The sequence below is a fragment of the Haliotis rufescens genome, unplaced genomic scaffold (genome assembly GCF_023055435.1).
Source record: "Haliotis rufescens isolate VD_foot unplaced genomic scaffold, xgHalRufe1.0.p SCAF_2, whole genome shotgun sequence".
Taxonomy (NCBI): Eukaryota; Metazoa; Mollusca; class Gastropoda; order Lepetellida; family Haliotidae; genus Haliotis; species Haliotis rufescens.
This window is the reverse complement of record NW_025963890.1, coordinates 17,456,754-17,481,133: the sequence shown is the minus strand read 5'-3', so window position 1 is coordinate 17,481,133 and position 24,380 is coordinate 17,456,754. Positions and strand designations below refer to the sequence as shown.

Here is a 24,380-nt window from a genome sequence, read left to right as displayed (position 1 = left end):
CATACATAAGACAAAACAACTGAAGTCAATCATCTAGAAATAGATGTTTATTCTACACAATACAGATTAGAAATAATATGCAGAAGTCGCGTAGTATCAAAGAACATTTTGAAGTATACCTAGATTTTCATCCATATTCTTGGTTCTGTGACTTTTGTCCAATGAAACAATTCTACCGTGTTTGCACTGTATAACAATGGCCCCAATATGGTAACTAATTCTGTAATGCTATTTCTTTTCAAAACATGCAACTTTTATATCCTGACAGATGATGGTTTTTTTGTCCACCCATAACATAAAGAATCTGCAATGATACATTCTATCCAAAATCGAATATTGTTTTAAAGAATTCCCCAAGGCTGATAATTTTGGGGGAAATTGCCTGGCAGCCTCCCAAATTGTAAAATTTACTTATGTTCCGTGTTTAGACTAAACCTAGACTTCAGTTGCATCCAGCAGTTATATTTTTCAATTTCCATCTCAACACCTTGTGAGCAACATCTATTTTGACATAAGCCAAACAAATATACAGCATAATGTATTTGAACTACATTACTTCTGTGGATTAAGCGTTTAAGCATTTATTCCTGATGAGGAAGGTTGACCTGCGTGAAACTCCTGCTTGAAATAAATAACATGCACAAATCACTGTAAACAGGTGTCATGACTTCAAATAACTTTTTTGGACTACTGATATCAACATTGTGTGGCTCTATGCCAAAATCATTTCTGTCTACTTGGCTGAACTTTGCATTTCATATTTTAGAGTAATAATATGGACTATTATAAGTTGCCCAAACAGAATTTGACTTATCTCAGGCTTCAGACTAGTGTATTAAATCAAGGAATCAAAACTTTCAGATAACCTACTGCTAATATTAGCAAAGTACACAGCAGTTTTCATGAAACATGCCCATCTACCGGTATACTATGGTATAGACAAAACCTTTCCTAAATATTTGACATTTTCTCTTATAAAGTAGGTAATATTAAAACTGGCTTCATTTTGTGACAATTCTTTAACACTAACATCCATTCATAAGGTAAACACACACAAAATATCTTTACAATGGATGTTTTCTCTATGATTTGTGAACGTAGTAAATACACAGTTAAATTCACAACAACCATCTAATGCATACACCAAGGAAGAGCCTGATTTCAAAACCAAATCTATTTTGCAAAAGTATTTTTCCCCACATAAAGCTACCAGTGAAAGTAGATTGCTGCACCAGGCAAAATACACTGCTCAGTGTTTCTAAATTGCAAAGTTTTACCTGAAATCATAGGTGTAGGTAAAACAGCATGGATTAATTCACATTAATAGATTGTATTGACACTGGGAACGGTACAATAATATATCAAGTGATATATCAAGTGTCAGGGGTTAAAAGTAACTTCATATGTCACCAACTCTTGATTGCTAGAATATGCAATATGCAGTGTTGAAAATTATGGGGTTTTTGGGGTCCGTGAGGTCTTCTATGTTATTTGAAACTAGGAACCCCATGAATCTTTAACTCTTAACATGAAGGTTACAACAAGCACAACTTGACTTTCATGCTTAATTTTGAACACTGAATACAACTAGTAAGTTGTAAAGATTTTCATGTTTCGTGAAACAGCCTACTGTCCATTTAGTTGATATCATTAATGCAAGGAAAACCTTATAAATATAATATGCTACTCAAAAGAAGTTAAAGAACACCTGATGTTTCCTATGACTTTAGTTAATATGTGATGGCCATGACAGATTAACTATAGCCATATGAAAACAATCGGGAGTTTAACTTTTGAGTAGTATATTATGTGGGTAGACTGCAGTATTTGGGTCCCCACTTCGGAAACGAAGATTATGTTAGCATCTCATGTTCCTCTTGCCATGTGTACAACAGAATAAACATTTTAAAAAAATATGGAATAAATCAATATATCAGCAAATTAGTGGAATTAAAATAAACTGTTTTGACTGATGTTTAAACTTGTATTGAGTGTACAAACAATGTTCAACCCATGTGTATTTCAACAGGTGTACATAATGGTGAACTATCACAGACAACTGAAGTATACATAATAAATAACTCTTGATATAAGTAACAGAGCATGACAGCCATGTCATATAACATATATACACAATCATATTATGAACGGATATGTTCCTGAGAATAAACTAAGTCAAAATAGTCTATGGGTAAAATGGAAGATCTAATAAATAATAGGATATCACAGAAGATAATACATCGACATATAAGAGGATTTCACTGTCTAAAGACAAACAAGGATCCTCCAATGGCACAAGGGATGGACGGATTTCTGTCACCAGAGGCTGCAAATGATTTCCTTAAACATATTTGCATGAGTCATTTAGGCCAGACCGGTTTCTATTTCTTTATTATGAACAGGCCAAGCCTAACCTTTGAACACACCAAAAATATTGTAAACATGTGTATTATTGAAATAAGCTTTTTGTGAATTGTCTTTGAGGCTGTATTTTTTTGTTAATTTTTAAATTAATCAACCTTGACAACAACAAAATTCCTAACTGATCAAACTAAAAAATAACAAAGAAATGGAAATGGTCTGTCCACAAATGCAAATATCATAACTGCATTTTGAGATGACTTAAATGGACTCGATCATGAAAAAAACCCATCATTTAAAGTCAACACTTAATCAAGGGGTTCAATCCTACGGGTTTATGCTTGGCATTATTACTCATGAAACAAAATATATTTGAATGCAAAATTAATCGTTTTCTTGTACACTATTTACACAGAATTTTTGACAGTATTTACACAAATGTGTCCTTAATCTTGCATCAACACTTGCAGTTTTGAAGATAATTAAGCTGAAGAAATAAACTGATTTCTCCCTTGTCACAGCATCAAGCTATATATCACCAGACATCAATCTGTTTCATATTTAATATTATTTACAGTAGTTTGTAAAAACATATGGTCATCTATCTTCTTGAAATAGTTTTGCTTCATTTCCTAGCATTTCAAAATAATCTATTGATCAATAACAAAATCATTAAAGGCAAAATACCATATTACCTCAAACGCCTGTCCTCGATTAAAATCCGGAGAGTTTTCATGCACAGAATTCTCCCCATTATTATTTCTTTTATTAAACACCAGGGGTAAAAGAGTGTCTGAAAGAAATATACGCCTGGCCTTTTAATCAAGGAAATATGGTATTCATAATTGAATTTGCCTGATCTCTTACATTTGTACAAATAAGTGCCAAGTTGGGTTTGACTGAAAATATATTCAACATTCTTTCCAAATTAGGAATAAATAATCCAAAAGTCACTAATGCAGCATGCAGACATAGCCAGAAATATGTTCTTGTCTGACATCACCAGTCTCGACTTCCCAATTTAGTCAGATAGTTGTGGATGTTGACGTTGCCTCCATTGGAGCAGTCTCCGAGAGTGTGGATGATCACATACTCAGGAATGTCAAGGTTGTAAGACTTGTTGTACAGGTTGGTCCAGTTTAGTACCTCCTCTGCGGGGAGCAGTCCTATTGGTATGAACCAAAACAGATTTGATCATAATCTTTAAAATGAAACTATTTTCCTTTGCCACAGATCATTGTATTTACATACATTTGAATTCTCTTCAAAACTGAAATGAGTTTGATAAAAAATCGTACCAAATGTTTAGAAGCTGCTCCTATTCCATGAAAATATTAGGAGTTTAACTGATGTTCAAATGAACTGAGCACTTATTAGAACCAGTAATTTCCTAATAGATTCATGAATATAAAACTGCCTGCAATAAAAAAACATTATTCACTGAATCAGTAACTTGAACAGCTCAACAAGCTTCTCACTTTTACAGAAAATCATATATGTTTAGTCTGAAAAATATGGTAGTGTATTTTAAAAAGTGAAATACTATTACCGGTAATTATACATTTATGCAAACTGTAAAGACGGTGGGTGATTTCTCGATATGTCTGTAGTTAAGTATGAATATTTTTATTTTATTTTTGTAATCATTTCAGGATGTGGTACCGGTGCTACACGTTTTCACATAGAGTAACATGTAATATTACATGTATAAGTGTAGGTAACATACATATACATCAATATTTTTGTAAAATACCTACGGTTAAATAATCTGAATTCAGACCAGCAGACATCCTTAACTCCCTATCCCATCAAACACTATTTGATGTCCAGATGTTCTTATGACAACAAGTAGGCACACTGACACCATGAAATGACCTATCGTCATACCAGACATATGTATGTGCTAGACACTGACCTGTGCTTCTGGAGTCCTGCTTGTACAGGGCGTTGGCAAACTCCATGAACATCTTGAACCAAGGGGAGTCATCTCGGGGAGATGCAAGTTTCTTCTTCATTACCTAAAGTGGAGGTGAAGTAAGAGGAAATAGGATTTAATGTCGCATTCAAGATTAGTGCACTCATATAGTGATGTGTCTGTCTGTGTGTGCTTGTACTTGTCCAGACGAATGCCAACTTATAGTGCTAACCCACTGAGATACCATGCCGCAGCATAACATGAATACCCAACTCCGACACAGTATACTGACTCCGAGCCAACTAGTCTTGATTAGCCCCTTAATGTCAAGTGCCAGGCAGGGTAACAAGTACCATCATTTATTGGTATGATGCGGCAGGGGATTGAACCACTACCACAAAGTTGGTCTGAACACCTTATAGAGCAAGCACACCTGTTCATGAAAAGGGTAGGCTATGGGTGGCGAAGTAGTTTAAGGTGACAAACCAGCTGTGCAGAGTTGCATCCCTTTGACAAGCCTGAAACCTTGAGTGCAGGTTTGATACTTGAATTCACAGTGCTTATGTGTGTCACCATATACTCATGAAGAGGGAACCAAGATGCCTTGGTAGTAATTTATCATTTCAATCATTTCCAATAGTATTTTACTCACCACTACAAACTACTACAATCTCATATCAAAACTACCTTCCATCAAGAAATCTTAGTGTGTACTTAAAGGGTATGTCAAAGTTTTGTGGGATATGTTATTCTTTGACGGTGGCATAATTGCCAACAAACGTACATGAATTAAACACATAAACAATATCACGAAAAAAGAAAGTCTCCAAAGTGACAAATCTCTCTACCAAATAGGGAAGTGAGTTAGCCTAGTGGTTAAAGTGTTAAAACGTATAACGCTAGAGGTTTGAGTTCCGTTTCCTACATGGTTACACTGAGTTACGTGTACCCTGAGGGAATATTGCTAAAGGTGGTTCAAAACCCTGCTCGTTCACCCTCACACCTACCAAATAGTGAATGAGTCTTGTTAACATGGCTTACAACAGAGGACACTGACCTCATACCCAGCCTCCAGATGCTTGAGGTCCTTGTCCAGCTTCTGTATGGTGTCTCGGTTGCTCTTCAGCTGATCTGTCTCCATGTCATAATGATCCTTCTTCTCATACAAGTTGTCATGGCCATGTGGTGCCTTCAACACCAGATAGACCACTCAAGATATGTGCTGGTCAAATGTGCTATAACAGCCTAAGACTACATTAAAGAATGGGCGTCAAAGGACTAAGATGGCTCTGTCATACAGAGCCCTGCCCAGCAACACCATTACATGGTAGATAACTTGTTGGCTTATGACTTAGATAAGACATTAGTAAGACAATTGGGTCATTATTATGGGTGTAGTTAGAAAAAAATATTTCCAAATTGAATATTGAAATTTCCCCCAACACTGCCCTACTCATGTAGTTTTTATCGTAACTAATGTTTTAGTTTTTGCAGGATCAAGGGAGAGAAAAAGGTTTATGCTACTTCTGAATTTCATGAGAAATGGCTTTTTAAAAGAATCCCAATTCGGGGCAAAATACTTCACCACTTTGCCACATGCACTATCTTAGATTTATCCCTGATGATGATATTTGGAGGTTAAATATTTCCTAAACATTCAGATCAGCCAACATTTCAGAAGATAACACCTACATCCTTCCTCCACAGTGGTGTCACAGGCTGTTGTCCCTGTTGGACAGGGTTGTTCTCTACAGCTCGAGGCCAGCTCCTGACTGGAGAGGGCACCTGCTTAGCATACTCTAGGGGCTTTTTACTTCTGGGGATGTTCAGGCCAGTCTTTGCTGGCTGCACCTTCTCCAGAAACTCCACAAACTTCACCCAGCTAGAAGATGAGGAACATTTGTCAGAACACACAAATTCCAACATGCAATGATAGTGTATCTTGAATATAGGGCCTGTGGTGTTTTGTAGCATATTGTAGACTCTATTATTTACAGGTCACCATCATATACAACAACCAAACAAATATCTACAGTTAACCTACTTGTACTGCCCATCTCCATTGGTATCTTCACACTTAGCGAGGATCTTGTTCATCACAGATTCCTGAAGTCTGACGCCCTTGGAGAACACGATGCCCTTTATCTGCATCAGAAAGAATGTCAAGTGAATCAGTATGGTATTACACCGTTTTTAGCAATATTCCAGCATTATCACGACGGGGAACACCAGAAATAGACTTAACAAATTGTACCTATGTGGGAATCGAACCTGGGCCTTCGGCGTGACGAGCGAACGCTTTAACCATTAGGCTACCCAATTGCCCCTTAGAGAGAAAATGTCAAGATTAACATCTTGTCTATATCTAGTCTCTGAAATGAAAATATTTGCAGAAAAAAATGTTAAATTAATTTAATAAAAAATAATAAAAAGGAGGCCAGAGACTCACTTCATTTACCGACTATATTATAGACTTGCATGGGCTATATTGGATCTACATGTATTTGATTCAAGGTCTGTATTATAGACTACAAGGCAACAAGAAGACAAATATATATTTTGTAAGCTTAGCTTTAGAACCTAGGCTTCATTACACTAATATACAGTTTAAATAAATCTGAAGGGATGCAACAATTTTGACAAAAGCTGGTCTTGAGAGTCATCTCCCCTTGACTATCATACCTCATCTGCAGAAAGAGTTTCTCTCATTTCCCGGTCAGCTGCCTGGAAGCGAGCCACCAGACCCTCGAAGTCAATGCCATCCTCTTGAAGTTGCTGTTCAGCCATGTTCAGTAATTTCCCCACGTTACTGTCATAGTACGGGGAGGATGGACGACTTGCTCGACTACGGACAGAACAATGTAAAATACTATCAACGTTGAGTGTGTTGCAGAATTGAATTGTTTTCATAAACTTCACTTCACGCAAACTATCACAACATATCATATATAAATATTGATTTTACTGAACATGCTTGGTAGCTTGATCCCATTATTTTAAGTGCTGGTATTATCCAAAATTTTGTTGTAATGTTCAATTAAAGTGTGTTTTTCTAATCATTTCAGAAATACAGGCTGATAATCATGATAATCAACAAACCTATTCAAATTAATAAACTTAAATATTATCAAATATTATGTTGCAATAGACTAGTTGTAATCAGCATGACTATTTTTGTTATGTCCTGTGTTTTGGGACACACAACTTCATGACAAATGACGACCATGAACAATCTATAAATGTCTCATTGAATTACATATATTACATGTAAGTATGATGTAGAAATATATATGACAGAGAAAGTTGTCTCACACAGCACACCATAACACCAGCACCAAAATCACAGCCAATCCAAAACCTCACTCTTAGCAATGGTCATACAAAGTGTAGTCAGAGGTGGATCCAGAAGTTTGAAAAGTGGAGGGGGAAGAGGGGCATCTTCCCAAGGCAAGGGAGTTAACTGACTGTAAAAGTCTAGTTTCCACCCTTGCCGAACTTGGCTGGGATTATGGAGTTATATTTTGGCTGGACTAATGAGTCTATGCATAGTCCAATCAAAATCGTGTAACAAAATCGACATCCGGTTCGTAGACAACATGGATTTCAACGTGCAGACTTTGGTCAACTGCAGGATTTGCATGAAATTATGTGTACCATCAACAGGGCATATTTACCAAATCTTTTCATGTGTTTAATCAAGGTGCTCACGTGATTTGATGCACTTCAGAAGGTACGACCCCTTTTATTACAATATAGATCTTGAGTATTGATCAGATCTTGACTTGGCAGTGTCATAACTCGTAATCGCCATTAGTGGCGCTATGATCGAGGCCAGAATTTCCAGCCTAGTTCGGAGTTTATAGTCAGTTAACTCCCTTGCCTCAGGAAGATGGAAGAGGGGTGGGGATGCACACTACTCACATTGCAAAGTAAACAAGCATGCATGAAGGGACTGACATCAGGTGACAGGAAAAGTGACAAAATACAGCGAGTGTGGTGCACCCCTGCATCCCCTCTGGACCCACCAATATTGGTGCTGGGACACTGCAGTATTGTGCATATATACAAACATACTCAGAGCAAGGATACAATGGTCAATGTTATATTAAAACAAAATAACAATATTTGTATGAATGACTGGTTTACAGCTACACAAGCTTACACCGGTGACTGACTCCATAAATATATATTCTTGGTTCTCAGATATTGGAACACCTTCCAACCCTACTAACGCCCACTCCCACAGGTAGCAATGATTTTCAATGATGTTTCTTCTCGGCAATGTGTATCAAAATCTGGACTACATTGTTGCAATACTTACGGACTCCACGGCCTGGGACCGTCAACATGATTTGTGTAGTAATGACCTTGTTTACCAGTCGACATGTATGATCGAGGACTGTAAAGGTCTACTGGCCAACTGGACAGGAGAGAAAACATTCTAGCCATAGGTGAAATAGTTTTACATTTTCATAAAACATTAAGTGCCTCCAAGACAGGTGTCATTTTAGCACAATTTGAGAATTCTGTTCTTCATTTTTGTCTAGCGCAGAAATCAAAGTTCCATACATATTGTTAGTGTGATCTCCCTCACTGAGAGGTCTCTTTTTCAATAGAAAATGGTAGATAGTTGTTGGATGCCATTTAGTTTATCAACAATTCTGAACTAAGCTGTACCACTTCAGGTCAGCTACTAATAAAGATAAACATCCACCTCTTGAATAAAAAAATATATCAACTAATCATTTTAATCTGTCTTCTATGTTTACAGAACAAATTCTTGTATTAGTTTTGAACTAAATACTCTACTGACTGCAAGAATATCTTCTATGTAAATATTGTTTTAACTAGGCAGAAGCGTTGGGGTGGCCTAGTGGTTAAAGTGTTGGCCTGTTTGCTAATGAACTGGGTTTGATTCCCCACATTGGTATAATGTGTGAAGTCCATTCCTGGTGTCTAGTGCCATAAATAGCTGGAATATTGCTATAACCAACTTACTCACTCTAGACAAGGTTGTTGAGAGATTAATACTATATACTCTATAATTTTGGTGAGTCTATTATAAAAGACTATAAACTGTTTCACTATTCTTTGATTAATCAATCATTCACCTACCGGTATTAGGAACTGGTCATTTATTTTATGGGGTGGGGTGGGGGATGTATGCTTCTTTTTTTTAAGACTGTATCATATTTTGCTGACCCCCAACATTTTTTCATCCCCCCTTCCCCTGTCTATAATAAATGACTACGCCAAGAATAATGTTCAAAGTTATAACTTTAAAAAAAAAATATAGAACTTTGTCATTTTTTCATGACCCCCCCTTTCAATGATATTGTATTACCAAGCATACCATATTCACACCCTGATCCAACAAGAGCACCCTGACCAACTTCTAAAACAAACATGATCTTTTTAAACACCACCTACTAAGACCAAAACTTAACATGGCAGTCTGTGTTTGCGTGTATACATTACAGATTTGTTAAAAAAGCCAGCAGTGTAGAATGCGTATGTAATTGCCTATATTATCAAATAACGTTTAGTTTCATGGACGTTTGAGCTAATTATGTTCACTACCGCTCCATCTCTGGCAACAAAATTAACTTGCTGTTTATGGTTTAATAAGCGCCCCCATTTGTCAATTTTCTAAGTTGAGCTTATTAGGGCAAATGCGGTATGTGATAATGATGTTATACCATTGCACATCGTCAATACTTCACAAGATTTGTATATACAACTTTCCTGTCTGTGGTCCAGCAGATAGAGGGTCTGCCTAGAGAGGGGAAGGTCGGTGGTTCTATCCCCGGCAGTGTCAAACCAAAACATTTTAGAATATAGTACCTTCTGTTGCCCTGCCTGGTGCTCGCCACAAAGCGGATACAACAAGGACTGGCCAGCACCGGGTAAATGTAATGAGTAGGGTATCCATGCTAAACTGCAGCAAGGTATCTCTTAGCATTATAAAGCTTTAATACAAGCAGTCACTCACACATGTGCGTTCACATCGCTACATAAGAGCAATAATTTTTAACCTCATCTCACACTACTTTCCTCTTGATTGATTGATTGATTGATTGATTGATGTGTGTGACCCCACTAGGCATTTTCAATGTACTGTTATTAAGTACTTTGAGGCGGTCATTGGAGCAAACTGTTTGGTAAAACACAACTTCCATGAGAAAACTTGAGAACAGATAAAAACATAAGCATTGCTGTGTTCAATCATTAACTGATAAAACAACTGTTTTATTTACATTGATTTTACTTTGTAATAATATCTGCCTAGTGCCTACTGACCATAGGCCCTAATCTTACTGCCTAGTGCCTACTGACCATAGGCCCTAATCTTACTGCCTAGTGCCTACTGACCATAGGCCCTAATCTTACTGCCTAGTGCCTACTGACCATAGGCCCTAATCTTACTGCCTACTGCCTACTGACCACCCCTGTCAAGTCTCTCTTGTGAGTATGGTAAGTGCAGGCACAGCAGTCTACTGTGAGGGTTCAAACAGGGATGTGCAACAGAGAAACCATGGCAACTGATCAACAATTCAAATACATATGTGTTTGTGATGGTATCCAATTTCAGTCTGATAATATTAATAAAATGTTTCATGAAAAAATAACAATATTGACTTAAAACAGTCATGATAAACAATTTTTAATAGAAACTATTATTTCTCAATATTAATTAAGAATTAATTTTTTAAAAATGGTTGATCAGTTGCGAAAACATGAGTCAGCCATTACAGAATTAATCATTCTGATTCAATGGTTGACTGATGTATGAAGTTATTTGAGTCAAAGCACACAATAAAACCAATAGTCAACTAAAGTTACCCATTGCTGTTTGTTTCCTTCATCGCAGTTCCGATAAATGACAGGAATTTCTCATAATTGACTTCCTGCAGTTTGGTTGGGGATACAAACATGGAAGCTATCAAACGCAGCAAGTCTGATGACAAGGTCAACTGAAAACGGAAAGTATTTATTTGGTTTGAATATATATCTTCAATGAAGCAAACATGTCTTTTGTTTTCTATCATGTTAAATAATTTTAATAAATGACTTCTGTTAACTTTTCCATATCACCTGTAGAGTAGGGGCACTAACTTACTTATACCATGTGGGCTACGAAAGCTACACTGCAAAAACCTTGACACCAAGGCTTGCTCCCCTCTCATCTAAATTGTATAGTCCAACCTCTGCACATTGAATGTGCAGGGTCATTACAAAAAATAACCACCCAAGAAAACAATGGACATAATGCATCGTAGTGATATAACTGAAGATATTGCCCAGTGAACATGGTTTGTCAAACCAGTCTTGGTTTTCGGGTCAGCACATGAATAAACAAAATAGATTTCTTATTTCATTTTTTCCCTTGCTTTTTATGTATGTAAGGTTGTAGACCTGTAAACCAAATATATAAAATATATATCGCCTCATCAATGAAATAAATCAAAATATACCAACATAATAATCATTATTCCATATTCTTCATAATTTTAAAGAATCAAGTTTTAACGTTCACATCTTATCTGCTCTCTTAGAATTCAGAAATTTTCAGAGTACAGCACAGTGCCTTAAATCATTTTACTTTTTGTTTTCCCTGCAGATATTTATGTACAGATGGTACAAAACTATATTTTATAAGATCGCTCAGAAAAATGATCTTTGCTTCTACCGCCATTTGCACTTACCTTGCTGTTTTTGAGTGAGAAAAATACATTTTTATAATGGCACCATCCACTTAGTGTTCTGTCATAGTTCTCTGTAATATCAAGATATGTGTCTTTTAACTTGACAGGATCAGCTCCTTGGAGCTCTGCAGAAACCATCTTCAAAACAGTGGCCTCCTCATCCCTTGTTAAGCCCAGAGGTTGTTCTGGCAAAAATGTATCTTTGGGTAATAAAGCCATGAATTCATATTTCTTATCTTCCAGTGTCAATGATCGACGACGTGTGTCTGGCTGGTAATCCCTTCTCTCTGATGGCATGGGGTCATAGAGTGCTGGGCTTTCTCGGCCATTGACAATAACACCACTTGGTCCACCACTGTAGCCACCACTGGTACCTTCGTTGTTGTAGCCGCCACCACCAGGGCCACCGATGTTGTAGCCACCGCCAATACCATCATTGTAGCCACCAGAACCTCCATTGTAGCCGACACTGGTTCCGCCGTTGTTGTAGCCTCCACCGGTACCACCAGCATGGTAGCCACCATCTATGCCACCATTGTTGTAATTCTGTCCGGAGTCGTCTGGTGCCTGAAGTCTGACGCTGTTTCCACTTGTCCTATTTTGGTACCTCCTAGTCCAAGGCTCTGGTTCAAAGACAGTTGAGCTCTGGTTCTTGACTTTATTGTGGTCAATAGGAGGCAGGTTGACATACCTTCGGCCCAAGTCTTTGGAATCGGGCCGTGCTCGTGCATAAGTTGTTGGTTGGTTGTACCCAACATTGAATTCCTGAAACAAGGAAGATATGTGGATTTATTAAATGACAACAGGCATACATTCTTACTTTCTGGACAACAGTATTTGGGCAAAAATCACTTATGATCACTTTGAAATAAACCCTGGATATCTTTGTATCGGACAAACCAAGAGCCAACTATTTCTGAAAAGTGTGGTTCAATGGAAATGGGTACCTCAGAGGTCTAATCAGGACATATTGACATGGGTACCTTGAAGATCTAGTAGGGACAAGTTGATAGATGGTGCCTCGAAGGTCTAATCAGGACAAGTTGACATGGGTACCTTGAAGGTCTAGTAGGGACAAGTTGATAGATGGTGCCTCGAAGGTCTAATCAGGACAAGTTGACATGGGTACCTTGAAGGTCTAGTAGGGACAAGCGAATAGATGGTGCCTCGTGGGTCTAATCAGGACAAGTTGACATGGGTACCCAAAGATCTAGTGAACAAGTTGACATGGGTACCACGAAGGTCTATTGAACAAGTTGACATGGGTACCTCGAGGTCTAGTAGGGATAAGTTGATGCATGGTGCCTCGAAGGCCTAATCAGGACAAGTTGACATGGTTACCTTGAAGGTCTAGTGAACAAGTTGACATGGGTACCTCAAAGGTCTGGTGAACAAGTTGGCTTGGGTGCCTTGAAGGTCTAGTAGGGACAAGTTGATAAGGGTACCTCGAACAGCTAGTGAACAAGTTAATATGGGTACCACAAAGGTCTAGTTTGGACATGTTGACATGGTTACCTTAAAAATCTAGTAGAGTCTATTAGTGGGTACTTATAGAAAGACTTTGAAACAAGAAGTGTTGACAATGTGACAGAAAGGGCATAGATCTCATGGACAATGGAAATAATATTCTAGTGGTGTAAAGATACACCAAAAGATTTGGTTAGTGCATTGCAATAGTTGTGCCATGATATGAATATCATATTATGATGTCTTCGACTCATGAATTGATACAAACTGAACAAGAAGGATGAAACAAGAAATATTAACAGGTTTGAAAACAAATCCCAATGTCACACTTTCAGATAATATTTAAAAGAGTTCTCAAGTGATGTCACTTCAGTTGAATCAAATTTGCTGAATATGTGTTGGTATGGCCCCTACTAATTCCCTTTGTTGATGGAATATGTCTTTTTAACAAATGTAGAACTTGTGTGTACAGTATAGTGGGTGAGTGAGTTGTGTTTAATGTTCTTTGAACCATATTTTAGTTATACCAAGGCATGTCAGCCTAATGTGGGAGGAATGCCCAATTTGGTGCAAGCTTAAGATGTTGGTGAAACCCACAATCCATCGTTGGGGCAGGATACACTTTTCGTGAACACCTCATATCATCATAAACCCATACCTATGATACAGTCAGAATAATGCAATGGACTCTACTTGTAGTAGAGATTTCTTATGGTTATAGAAAGGGTTTTAATGTATCTGTTTATTTCTTCAATCACAGATTATCTGCTTTTTTCTCTTAATAGTGGGATATATAACAAGGAAGTGTGGCATTGTACCATGACAGTGTTCCAGAACAACACAACTATCAGTCATGACCTGGCTGTGTTTGCCTGGCATTGTACCCTGACAGTGTTCCAGAATGACACAAAGTGCCAGCCATGACCTGGCTGTGTTTGCGTGGCATTGTACCCTGACAGTGTTCCAGAATGACACAAAGTGCCAGTCATGACCTGGCTGTGTTTGCGTGGCATTGTACCCTGACAGTGTTCCAGAATGACCCTATGTGCCAGTCATGACCTGGCTGTGTTTGTGTGGCATTGTACCCTGACAGTGTTCCAGAATAACACAAAGTGCCAGTCATGACCTGGCTGTGTTTGTGTGGCATTGTACCCTGACAGTGTTCCAGAATGACACAAAGTGCCAGTCATGACCTGGCTGTGTTTGCGTGGCATTGTACCCTGACAGTGTTCCAGAATGACACAAAGTGCCAGTCCTGACCTGGCTGTGTTTGTGTGGCATTGTACCCTGACAGTGTTCCAGAATGACTCAAAGTGCCAGTCATGACCTGGCTGTGTTTGTGTGGCATTGTACCCTGACAGTGTTCCAGAATGACTCAAAGTGCCAGTCATGACCTGGCTGTGTTTGCGTGGTATTGTACCCTGACAGTGTTCCATAATGACTCCAAGTATCAGTCATGACCTGGCTGTGTTTGTGTGGCATTGTACCCTGACAGTTTTCCAGAATGACTCAAAGTATCAGTCATGACCTGGCTGTGTTTGTGTGGCATTGTACCCTGACAGTGTTCCAGAATGACTCAAAGTATCAGTCATGACCTGGCTGTGTTTGTGTGGTATTGTACCCTGACAGTGTTCCAGAATGACTCAAAGTATCAGTCATGACCTGGCTGTGTTTGTGTGGTATTGTACCCTGACAGTGTTCCAGAATGACTCAAAGTATCAGTCATGACCTGGCTGTGTTTGCGTGGCATTGTACCCTGACAGTGTTCCAGAATGACTCAAAGTATCAGTCATGACCTGGCTGTGTTTGTGTGGCATTGTACCCTGACAGTGCTGATCTGGCCGGTATGATCTAATAGGTTTCAAAATGTTTCCAAAACGTGGACTTGGAATAGAGAGTGAACTCACTGGTGTCCTATGATGGTACAAGTTGTGCTCCAGTTTTTAGAAGTGTATAATTGAATTGTGCAGCCCTAGACTTGTGCTCAGTGCTATACACACAAAGCAGATATATACTCCCTCTCTCTAACCTTGTCAACAGCAGGACCAATAACTGTAACATCATAGGGGTTCGAAACACCAACACCCATGCCAAAGTTGCCCTAGATACACAATTGGCAACTTGAGTGGAAATAAATCTGCTATTTTGGGAATATTAAGAGAATGACACAACCATCCAAATTTATGTTTATGGATCCAATGAGCTTACAATTTCTTAAAATAATTATAAAAATTTCAAGCAAAACCTTTTTTAATGCTACCAAACACCAATTCTTTTGTCAGTGAATTTCACTATTTCAATTAAACAGTTTAAACACATATTTAGTCAAGAAACCATATGAACCTTTCACCGACATGATCCTGTCAACTGAGAATGGTATTTAAATGTTCATCATTCAGACCTACAGACCGATGTTGATAGTTTCCTCCTTTGGGACTCTTCATATTTTTAACAACTTGGATTACATACATATTTTAAATAAAAAGAATAAAAATTTGAATACAAGATTTTTATAAAATAAGATCTAAATCAGGTGATGTCAAGTATTATGAAATAATAGAAAAACAGTTGTTAATGATGAGTTAAGGATTGCTTCTCTTTCTAAAATAAGATACTTTGAATCGATTTGATTACTGTAATTACTAAACTTGACTGAATCACAATTTGTAATTTTATGAAAAATTGGGGTTGGCAGATTCATAAAGCTAAGTAATAAAAAAATGATTGGTAACAGACAAATATGACTCAGCTTTCTTTCAACTTTCAAGTACACATAAATATTAAAAAAACTTCAACAGCTCATTATACAGAACAAACCCCCAGCACGACCTGTTTTCTTCAAAAGTATAAAAACCAACAAACAAATCACCCAACAGTCTTTAATAAGGCCATAAATAGCCACAGTATACACACACATAAAGTATCCTGCATTAAATAAATGAATCTACAATTTTGGATAGCCATGTAAAATATCAAACAAGGTGCCACTCCCACGGAAACATGTGATAGTGACACTTCATAAGTCAGCTGTTTTTATCGAATCTTGTTTATTTCTGTCAACATTGACAACCTTTGAAGGACGCTTGTTGTCAATGTCGGTTGACACTGTTGGTATTTCAAAAGCAAAGGGTTTGGCCTATACTCTTGGTAAACAATGAACACCTCTTAGTTTAATATCCAGATTGTTAAACAGCTCATCCAAACTGATTTTTAATATAGCAAGGTGTGGCAACTATTTTTCACTCTGAAATTCAAACAATCTTAAGCCTTTATTAGTCCTTTGAAGTAGATATAAGATTGAAGAGTAAACACTACTTAAATCTTTTGTTCAATATTAACAGTTTTACAAAAGGATATTTGTTTTTACTTTCTCATGTTGTTTCAGCTATGGAACACTGAAACACATTTAATAATGGTGAAAAAGTGTTCTAATATAATAATATTTTTTGACTTGACATGGGAATAGAATGAATCCTCTCTGCGTAAAGATCCACTGAAGGTGAAGATCCTATACAACTGAGTAATAGCACAGATGAAAAGAGGAAGAAAAGACTATTATCAGGGAGTTCCAAATGCAAAGAGCAGAGCAATTATATTGTTGTAGATAGTCTAGTCATCCTGTCCTTTCTGTTTGTTTGTTTATTTGTTGTTTAACGTTGCACTCAGCAATATTCCAGCTATATGACGGCGGTCTGTGTAAACAATCAAATCTGGACCAGACAATCCAGTGACTGACACCATGAGCATCGATCCATACAATGACTTTCGTTTCTGAGTGCCATGGCATTTACTCCAAAAAAGATTATTATCAAGGTTATATTTGTTTTCTATAGCAGTTCTCTTTTGGTAAGATCGATATTTCTGAATCTAGGTCGCAAAGAAATCTGTTTTAGAAACCTGACTGGTTCAAGAACCCATGCTTCCTTCGTTTACATTGGATGGTCTAACTTCACTCAGGGTTCACCTTGTGCGACTTTCTATGTATGTGTTGTCAGATCTTGACTAAGTGAGGTGTGGTATGGGAGAAAAAGATCTGATGTTAATTAGATTAGAATAAAATTGAATTTTTCATAACTATTAATTGTCATGACAATGGCATTTGAAACAAATTTGACAACTCATCCACAAAACAGTCCAGCAGCCTCTAGCGTTGATCCAGTCATATGTCATATTTCTATTACTTCATCAAACACCCCAGGCTATTGTTTCAAATAACAAACACTGATACAATGCTGGCTAAGTTGAGCTATTGCATGCAACAAACACAGCTGAAGAAAGATTCAAATAGTCACTTAACATGCCAAGCTTGAAAGGTTCCATTCAGATGCAAAATATCACTATTTACATATACCACAAAGCATCAGGCAGCGAACCATACTACTCAACTTTTGATAGGGATATAGAGAAATTCCATACATTTACAAAACTCAGTGGACAACAACGTATGGAGATGTGTACTTATGTCTATTTTAACCTGAAACAAAATTAACAATGTGTCAGTTACAAAACAAAATTAGATTCATTTGACAAAATTTCAATGTAATCCATCCCATTCTGTTCCACTTGGAATATCTCCATCAAAAATTAAGTAGTATAATTTAATTCATCTATCAATTCAAATATGCATCAAAGAAAAAACATAGAAAGTTGTCTTTATCAATGTTTATTCTAAATTTTGTTTTAAAGGTGTGATTATACTACAGACGCATCATTATATTCGTAAAATTTTACTTATCATAATAAAATCTAGGGTATATAAAGTTTCACCAGTCAATGACCATGTATAAACAACCACACACCAAACCCAGCTATAAGTCTACAACAGGACACAGAGTATGTATGTACATGTATGTATATTGTTACGCTGCATTGTTACTGTAGGACAGTGTCTGATATAGCTGCCTGCCCGCTTCCCGTGACTGGTAACATTTATGTCGGGATAGGTGAAATTTATTCCTACCTGCCCGACTATCCAGCACTTTTAACTGTATTCAACTTGACAGTCAGTGTCGATTAATGTACTTTAAAATTGTTTTACTGAAAATCACGACTGCATTTCATCCAAGTCATGTCAACATTACCTGCTTATCAGCTTCCGTTTATGAACTGTTAAAATATATGTCTAATCGTAGTACTGGTTCCAGTCGATGAAATGGCTGTCACTGTATTTTTGTTGTTGCATGTCTTTACAAATACGGGCCAGCAACTTTCAACATGGCCTAGTTACCTGTATGCGTTACCAGTCCGTCTGGCTTGTTGGAAGTAACTATTGTTTCAGACACTGCTATACAATCCCATGAACATGTATTTAGTCCCTTATTTACCAAGCTGATTACATCTCTTAAAACTATAACCTCATCAGGGATAGAAGTTCATAATTAGCACCTGTATTTATTTTAAATACGTTAATATGAAAACACCAATCACTTCCTTCCTGGCAGCTGAAATATCATTGCAATCTGTTCTCTTACTCTGATTGGCTACCCCTCTGCATTAAATTCTAACAACCCCAACATAGTAGGTCATGTCAGGTGAACCTTCTAATCGGCTTCTATTTTCTTAGTGTGGGGGCATTCGTCACCACTCGCCCCTTTTTCCGTAACCTGCAAGAAGTCTCGTCCCTCTATCGATGAATGTTATGTGCGAAAATACGACAAACCAATCAGAATGCGTGTATGATTTCAAGTTCTTCATCAAAGAATCCCTTAGAAACAATTTTGGATTTTACATATGTCTTGCATCTAAAAATATACCCAAGACACAGTTAAATGTGTTCAATCATACTGTAAAATTACGCATGTCCCGATGTGCTTTAAATTGCATCTGACATATATATAATATATGGAGAAATATATGTGAACCATTACGCAATGAGTTGACAATTGTTTTAGGTATGCCCGTTTGCACTAAGACGGAACCCAGTCACAAAATGGCCATGCACGCGAGGGGCACGAGTCGCTATTCGGCTTGTCCCCGAGTAACACGAGTTGGTCACGAATGAGTGTGGGTGATGAGCAAGCAAAGCATTCAAAGCAACACATCTGATTTTGGTATCTCAAAAACAATGTTAATAGGCCTTGTCTTTTTTCTGAGCACCATGGCATCTACATGCAAAAGGGTGTTCTCTCAATAGTACATTTGTGTTTTAGTATTATTCTTTTATTTCGAACCAAATTTTAAAATCAGGGCCAGAAAGTGGCAGGGAGCGGATTGTGTTGACAAAACTTAGAACGTGGTAAAGCCGTTAGCTGACATTTGGCTGAAAAAAGCACTTGTTTTTCATTGACGGGGCAATCAATGGAGAGTTTTTCAGATCTTGAAGGAGAGAGCTGCCATTTCATAGTTAATCCTTTGCTAACTATGACATAAAGTCCAATAACTTTACAAAGTTCTATCCCTGATCTGAATATAAACATTTTTATCAATACCATTAGTGTTATTTATAACCATATTATAGCTATCAATCACCATTATCCCATTTATGATTACCTAAAACCATTAATTAGTTTTCATTACATCTGTAACTACCTCTAACATCACAAATATATGTCTACAATGGCTAAAACACCTCAACCTCCACACACTGACACACAAATAAAACAAAACATCAAATACAGATGTTAAAACTGTTTCCCAGACAACTCCTTTTGTTTCAATAGAATATTCCCAACAGAAATTAGATTATATGATCCTCTCAGAAACAGAAATTCTAGAATTAAAGTTTTAGTCACATTGACAAGTCACATTTGTATTTAGTTCATTATGAGATATCTAATAACACTGAAACTATTCAGAACAAAAGAGAGTTCAAAGTTGTTGTCCAATGTCCATATTTATAAGCATTCACTTTGCTTTCAATCTGAAAGGTAAAATATGTAGCTACATATTTCCTGATTACAAACTTAACTTTGAATAAGAGAAAGAATGTATTAATCATGACACTTGTTTTCATGTTTTGGTTGGTTCCAAATAGTTTACTGTTAATACTTAAGGTTTTCTATACATTCTGAATTAAATATTTTCTTGTTCATTCAGAAACAATTTTTCTTTTTTTAAACTGCCTATTTCATAGTCAACATTATTGGACTAGGAATATAATTTAATGTACATCTTGTCATAGTCATTAAGCATGGATCTTTTTCTGTAAACTTTACTTATAAAATAAGAAGGAAAAATAATGCATATAAGTTTCTTCATAGATCAGCTGAGCAGACAAATTAATTCAAATTGAAACTGTAATTTTCAGACTTATAACTCTGTGAAGAAAAACTTAAATATTGCATCTGTATGGAACAGAGTGGATGCTGCCATAGAATGGTTTGAAAAATGTTTGAGCAGATAATTTGTTTATGGAATGATGTATTGATAGATTAAAGGATTATTATGAAGCACTTCTTTAAACTTCATTTGTTTCCACATGCTGAATATCAAACAGAATGTCTCAAATAATAGAAAGTTATTTAATAATAATAATAATAATAATAATAATAATAATAATAATAATAATAATAATAATAATAATATATAATATATAATAATGCTGGTGATTAAAATAACAATAATAGTGACAATGCTGCTGATAATATTATTAACACAAATGAGCAACGACCAATGTCCACAATACTCTCCTTAATTTTCAAGTTATTTAACTTACTGGTATGTTTTAATCAAACATGAGGTAATTACACTTCTTCTACTTACCTGATTCACGTTGTGCAATTTTCGAGTATATTCTCGGAGCATTGCGGGGTCAAGGTGATTCGGCTTTTCTGTGATTGGATGAAGTGTTTCTACTCGAGGGTAGACGCGTGGACTCACTCCTCCTTGGCTGAAATAGTTACGAGAAATGAAATTAGCATCAACATGTACAGCATCAATATTACAAATTTAAGGGTACATCAATATCACAAAATACAATGACATCCCTACCTCTTCTAGATATCTATCAAGAGACAAAATTTGTTGACTTAAATTTATCACAGGTATGAACAGAAAGAAAAGTCTGTGTTGTGTTTAACATATAATTGTTCTATTTTCATACACAAAAGGTCACAGATAAAAACCCACAGAGCAATGACACAAACACACTTCATTCAAAGCAAATATTAACTACACGTTTCTTTTGTAAAAACATATTTCTTAAAGAAGCCGTAGAATGGAATTGTGACTGTGGAAGCAACACATTACAACCAGACCTTTGCTAGAGTCAGCCTGTTGGTACAAACACTGTACTTAGGAAGTCACAAACATGCCACTTACATGCACATTTATTATGATAAGAACTTCTAAAATATGGAGGTCATTTCTAACAGGTAAACTTTTTGATCTTATTATAAACAAAATACAAAAACAGCATTGTGGTTTTAAATCTTGTTTTCTACACATAAGGTCCATGATTGCATTATATGCTACTCAAAATGAGTTAAAGAACACCCAATTCTCTCATATTACTATAGTTAATCTGTCATGTCAAGGCTTTAATATAGCATGACTGATTAACAATAGTAATACCAAAGAATCGAGTGTTCTTTAACTTCTTTTGAGCAGTATATGTATTAAGGTTGTGTTTGTAAAAGATATATTATCTTTTGATTACAGCATATTGTCTTGAAACATACAATGTCAAATATACTGTCACATATTCGCAAAGAAAACATTTAGCACCTACGCACTATTCTGTTTCTGGTAAGTTGTGTGATGGTAAAGGCATCTCAGGGCTACGGTACATTCAAAATTCTTTAGGAGGCATGGTCTTCAAAAATGGTGGGGAGAGGGTGATTAAGAGTACACAAACATCTGAGGGAACGACCCAGGATTGTTTGTAAGGTCCATAACAAATGGGAGTGCGATCATTGAATATCATTAACGCTTACTATCATCATCAAACAGTGGACACATCAAGGAAGATAACTCTTGGTGCCAAATATCCCCATAACTTGGGTGTCAATAGTTCCACCTGCTACCCAAGTTTTCCCCGAGTTCCTACTTGTACTACTACTTCACATACCCTAAATCAGTCTTCTAATATCTTGATATTAACAAAATTATATAATTAAGATGCCATTTTTGTTCAAATGTTAAATAATGGATGAAAGGTTTATAAACTAGCCCTATATTAGTACTATACTACGCAAAGACAATTAATGTCTATAGATTTGATGTTTATTATGAGCATAATACTTATATTCAGGTGCTGAAAGTTGGTTTTCTATTTGCATATAGTGCTACTAAATTAGTAAGCCAATCAAAGAAAAGAAAACTCACTAAACAAGATAATAATACTGCCTCATTTATACAACAGCAATTTCTGAAATTGTTACGATGGTGATAATGACAGTGATGACAGCACTCAGCAATATTCCAGCTATATGTAAATAATCTAGTCTGGATTGACATCATGAACATCGAACCATGCAGTTAGGATACGATGACATGCATCAACCAAGTCAGCGAGTCTGACCACCCGATCCCCATTGTCGCCTTTTACGGCAAGAATTGGTTGCTGAAGACCTATTCTACCCCAGATCTTCACGGGTCGACAGTGATAGTGATGATGATGTGGAAATAGTTAATATACATTTCACTTGTTGCAGTTATAACTTTTAAGCAGTTTTCAATTCAAATAATCACATAGCAAAGGCATACATGTACATCATTCTCATTACCATATCTGTTCTCAGAAAATAAATAAGGCAGAAGGACATATGTTTTGATCAATTTCTTGCTTACAATCTTTCATGATAGATCATTAATACCCACGACAGTAAAGCAAGGTTTGAAACAGAAAACTTTGATCACTGAACATTGATCAGGCAATAAATATTTGTGTTTGGTAAAACTTTGGTTTGTGGATCCACTGACATTGAAAATAGCAAAAAGAAAATATAATTAAATTATTTTTTTTCCAGATTTTTTTATACCAAAATTTACAAAATTTGTTTATAAAAAAATAAGTTAACATGAAATATCACTCAAATAGTTTATGATTCATTGCGAAATATGAAATACATAGCAAAGTGTCTACTGCAAGTGATGTGGACCGATAAGAGTTATGGCTGTTCTATAGGACATATCCTGTTGCTCAGTCTATTAGCTGGTCAATTGGCATTGCAATTGAGATTTGGGGAGATTTCTTTTTTTGTTCATTGTAAGAACAAAACCAAATTCTGTAATCCAACTAAAAAATATAATTCTTTACAGTCACATAACATATTCAAAGTGAGTAAGTACGCACATACTGCAGAATACCCAATAGGACTTACTGAGCAGTGTGCGAAATTAAGCACAAATTGAAAGGGTCCTTGTCATGACCCAAACGTTAAAATGAAATATTATTGGTCTTCAAACTTAATTTCAAACACTGCTGAAGAAGTGGACATTGTTACTGAAGATGTACAGCAAGACATTACTGCAGATCGTTGTGGCATTACTATTTACTACTATGCAGATATGAGAACAGACATGGTGTTGCTAACTACATAGAGTCAAAAACTCTTTTACTTACTCTCCATACTTGTCAAGGAGATAGCTGAATTCAAAATTGGTCACATGAATAAACACTATTATGGTGCCATCTTCCTGAGGCAAGGGAGTCAACTGACTTCACTGGACTTTTAATGTCAGTTAACTCTTTTGCCTGGGAAAGTTTAGATGGGGCTACAAATGTGATATTTCCTGCTTTGGGTGATCTTTGTATATTGTTGAAACACTAATTTGAGCTGACTCATACTGCAGTTTGCCAAGGGAAGTAACTGGCAAAATATGCTTTTCGATGGCCTCTGGCAATATGATAAATTCTGATTTTAAAACAACAATTTGACGCCAAATACCTTTCCATGTTTCACTGCTCTTAGGATTTATTGGGAATAATTCTTAATATCTGCAGTGAAAAACTGCATGGGATCTATTTCGTTTTAAAGATTCTTGTACAG

At 36.5% G+C, this 24,380-nt stretch overlaps 1 protein-coding gene across 10 annotated transcripts in view; it reads right to left on the bottom strand.

Annotated features, from left to right (window-relative positions):
- Nucleotides 1–25: 25 nt before the first annotated feature.
- Nucleotides 26–24,380, bottom strand: part of LOC124138759 (keratin, type II cytoskeletal 1-like) — a 69,689-nt gene continuing 45,334 nt past the window's right edge. For 5 of the 10 annotated variants that reach the window (XM_048399706.1, XM_048399709.1, XM_048399705.1 and 2 more), the window contains 10 exons: nucleotides 21,151–21,277; nucleotides 11,983–12,747; nucleotides 11,120–11,250; nucleotides 8,598–8,696; nucleotides 6,959–7,121; nucleotides 6,321–6,421; nucleotides 5,969–6,158; nucleotides 5,334–5,465; nucleotides 4,277–4,379; nucleotides 26–3,527 (listed from right to left, as the gene is read on the bottom strand). In XM_048399706.1, coding sequence (XP_048255663.1) covers nucleotides 3,361–3,527; nucleotides 4,277–4,379; nucleotides 5,334–5,465; nucleotides 5,969–6,158; nucleotides 6,321–6,421; nucleotides 6,959–7,121; nucleotides 8,598–8,696; nucleotides 11,120–11,250; nucleotides 11,983–12,747; nucleotides 21,151–21,277 — 1,978 coding nt within the window. In that variant the 3' untranslated portion in view covers nucleotides 26–3,360. Of the gene's footprint in view, nucleotides 3,528–4,276; nucleotides 4,380–5,333; nucleotides 5,466–5,968; nucleotides 6,159–6,320; nucleotides 6,422–6,958; nucleotides 7,122–8,597; nucleotides 8,697–11,119; nucleotides 11,251–11,982; nucleotides 12,748–21,150; nucleotides 21,278–23,953; nucleotides 23,978–24,380 lie in introns of all 10 variants that reach the window. The other 5 variants (XM_046505608.2, XM_046505612.2, XM_046505606.2 and 2 more) reach the window with 2 other exon arrangements.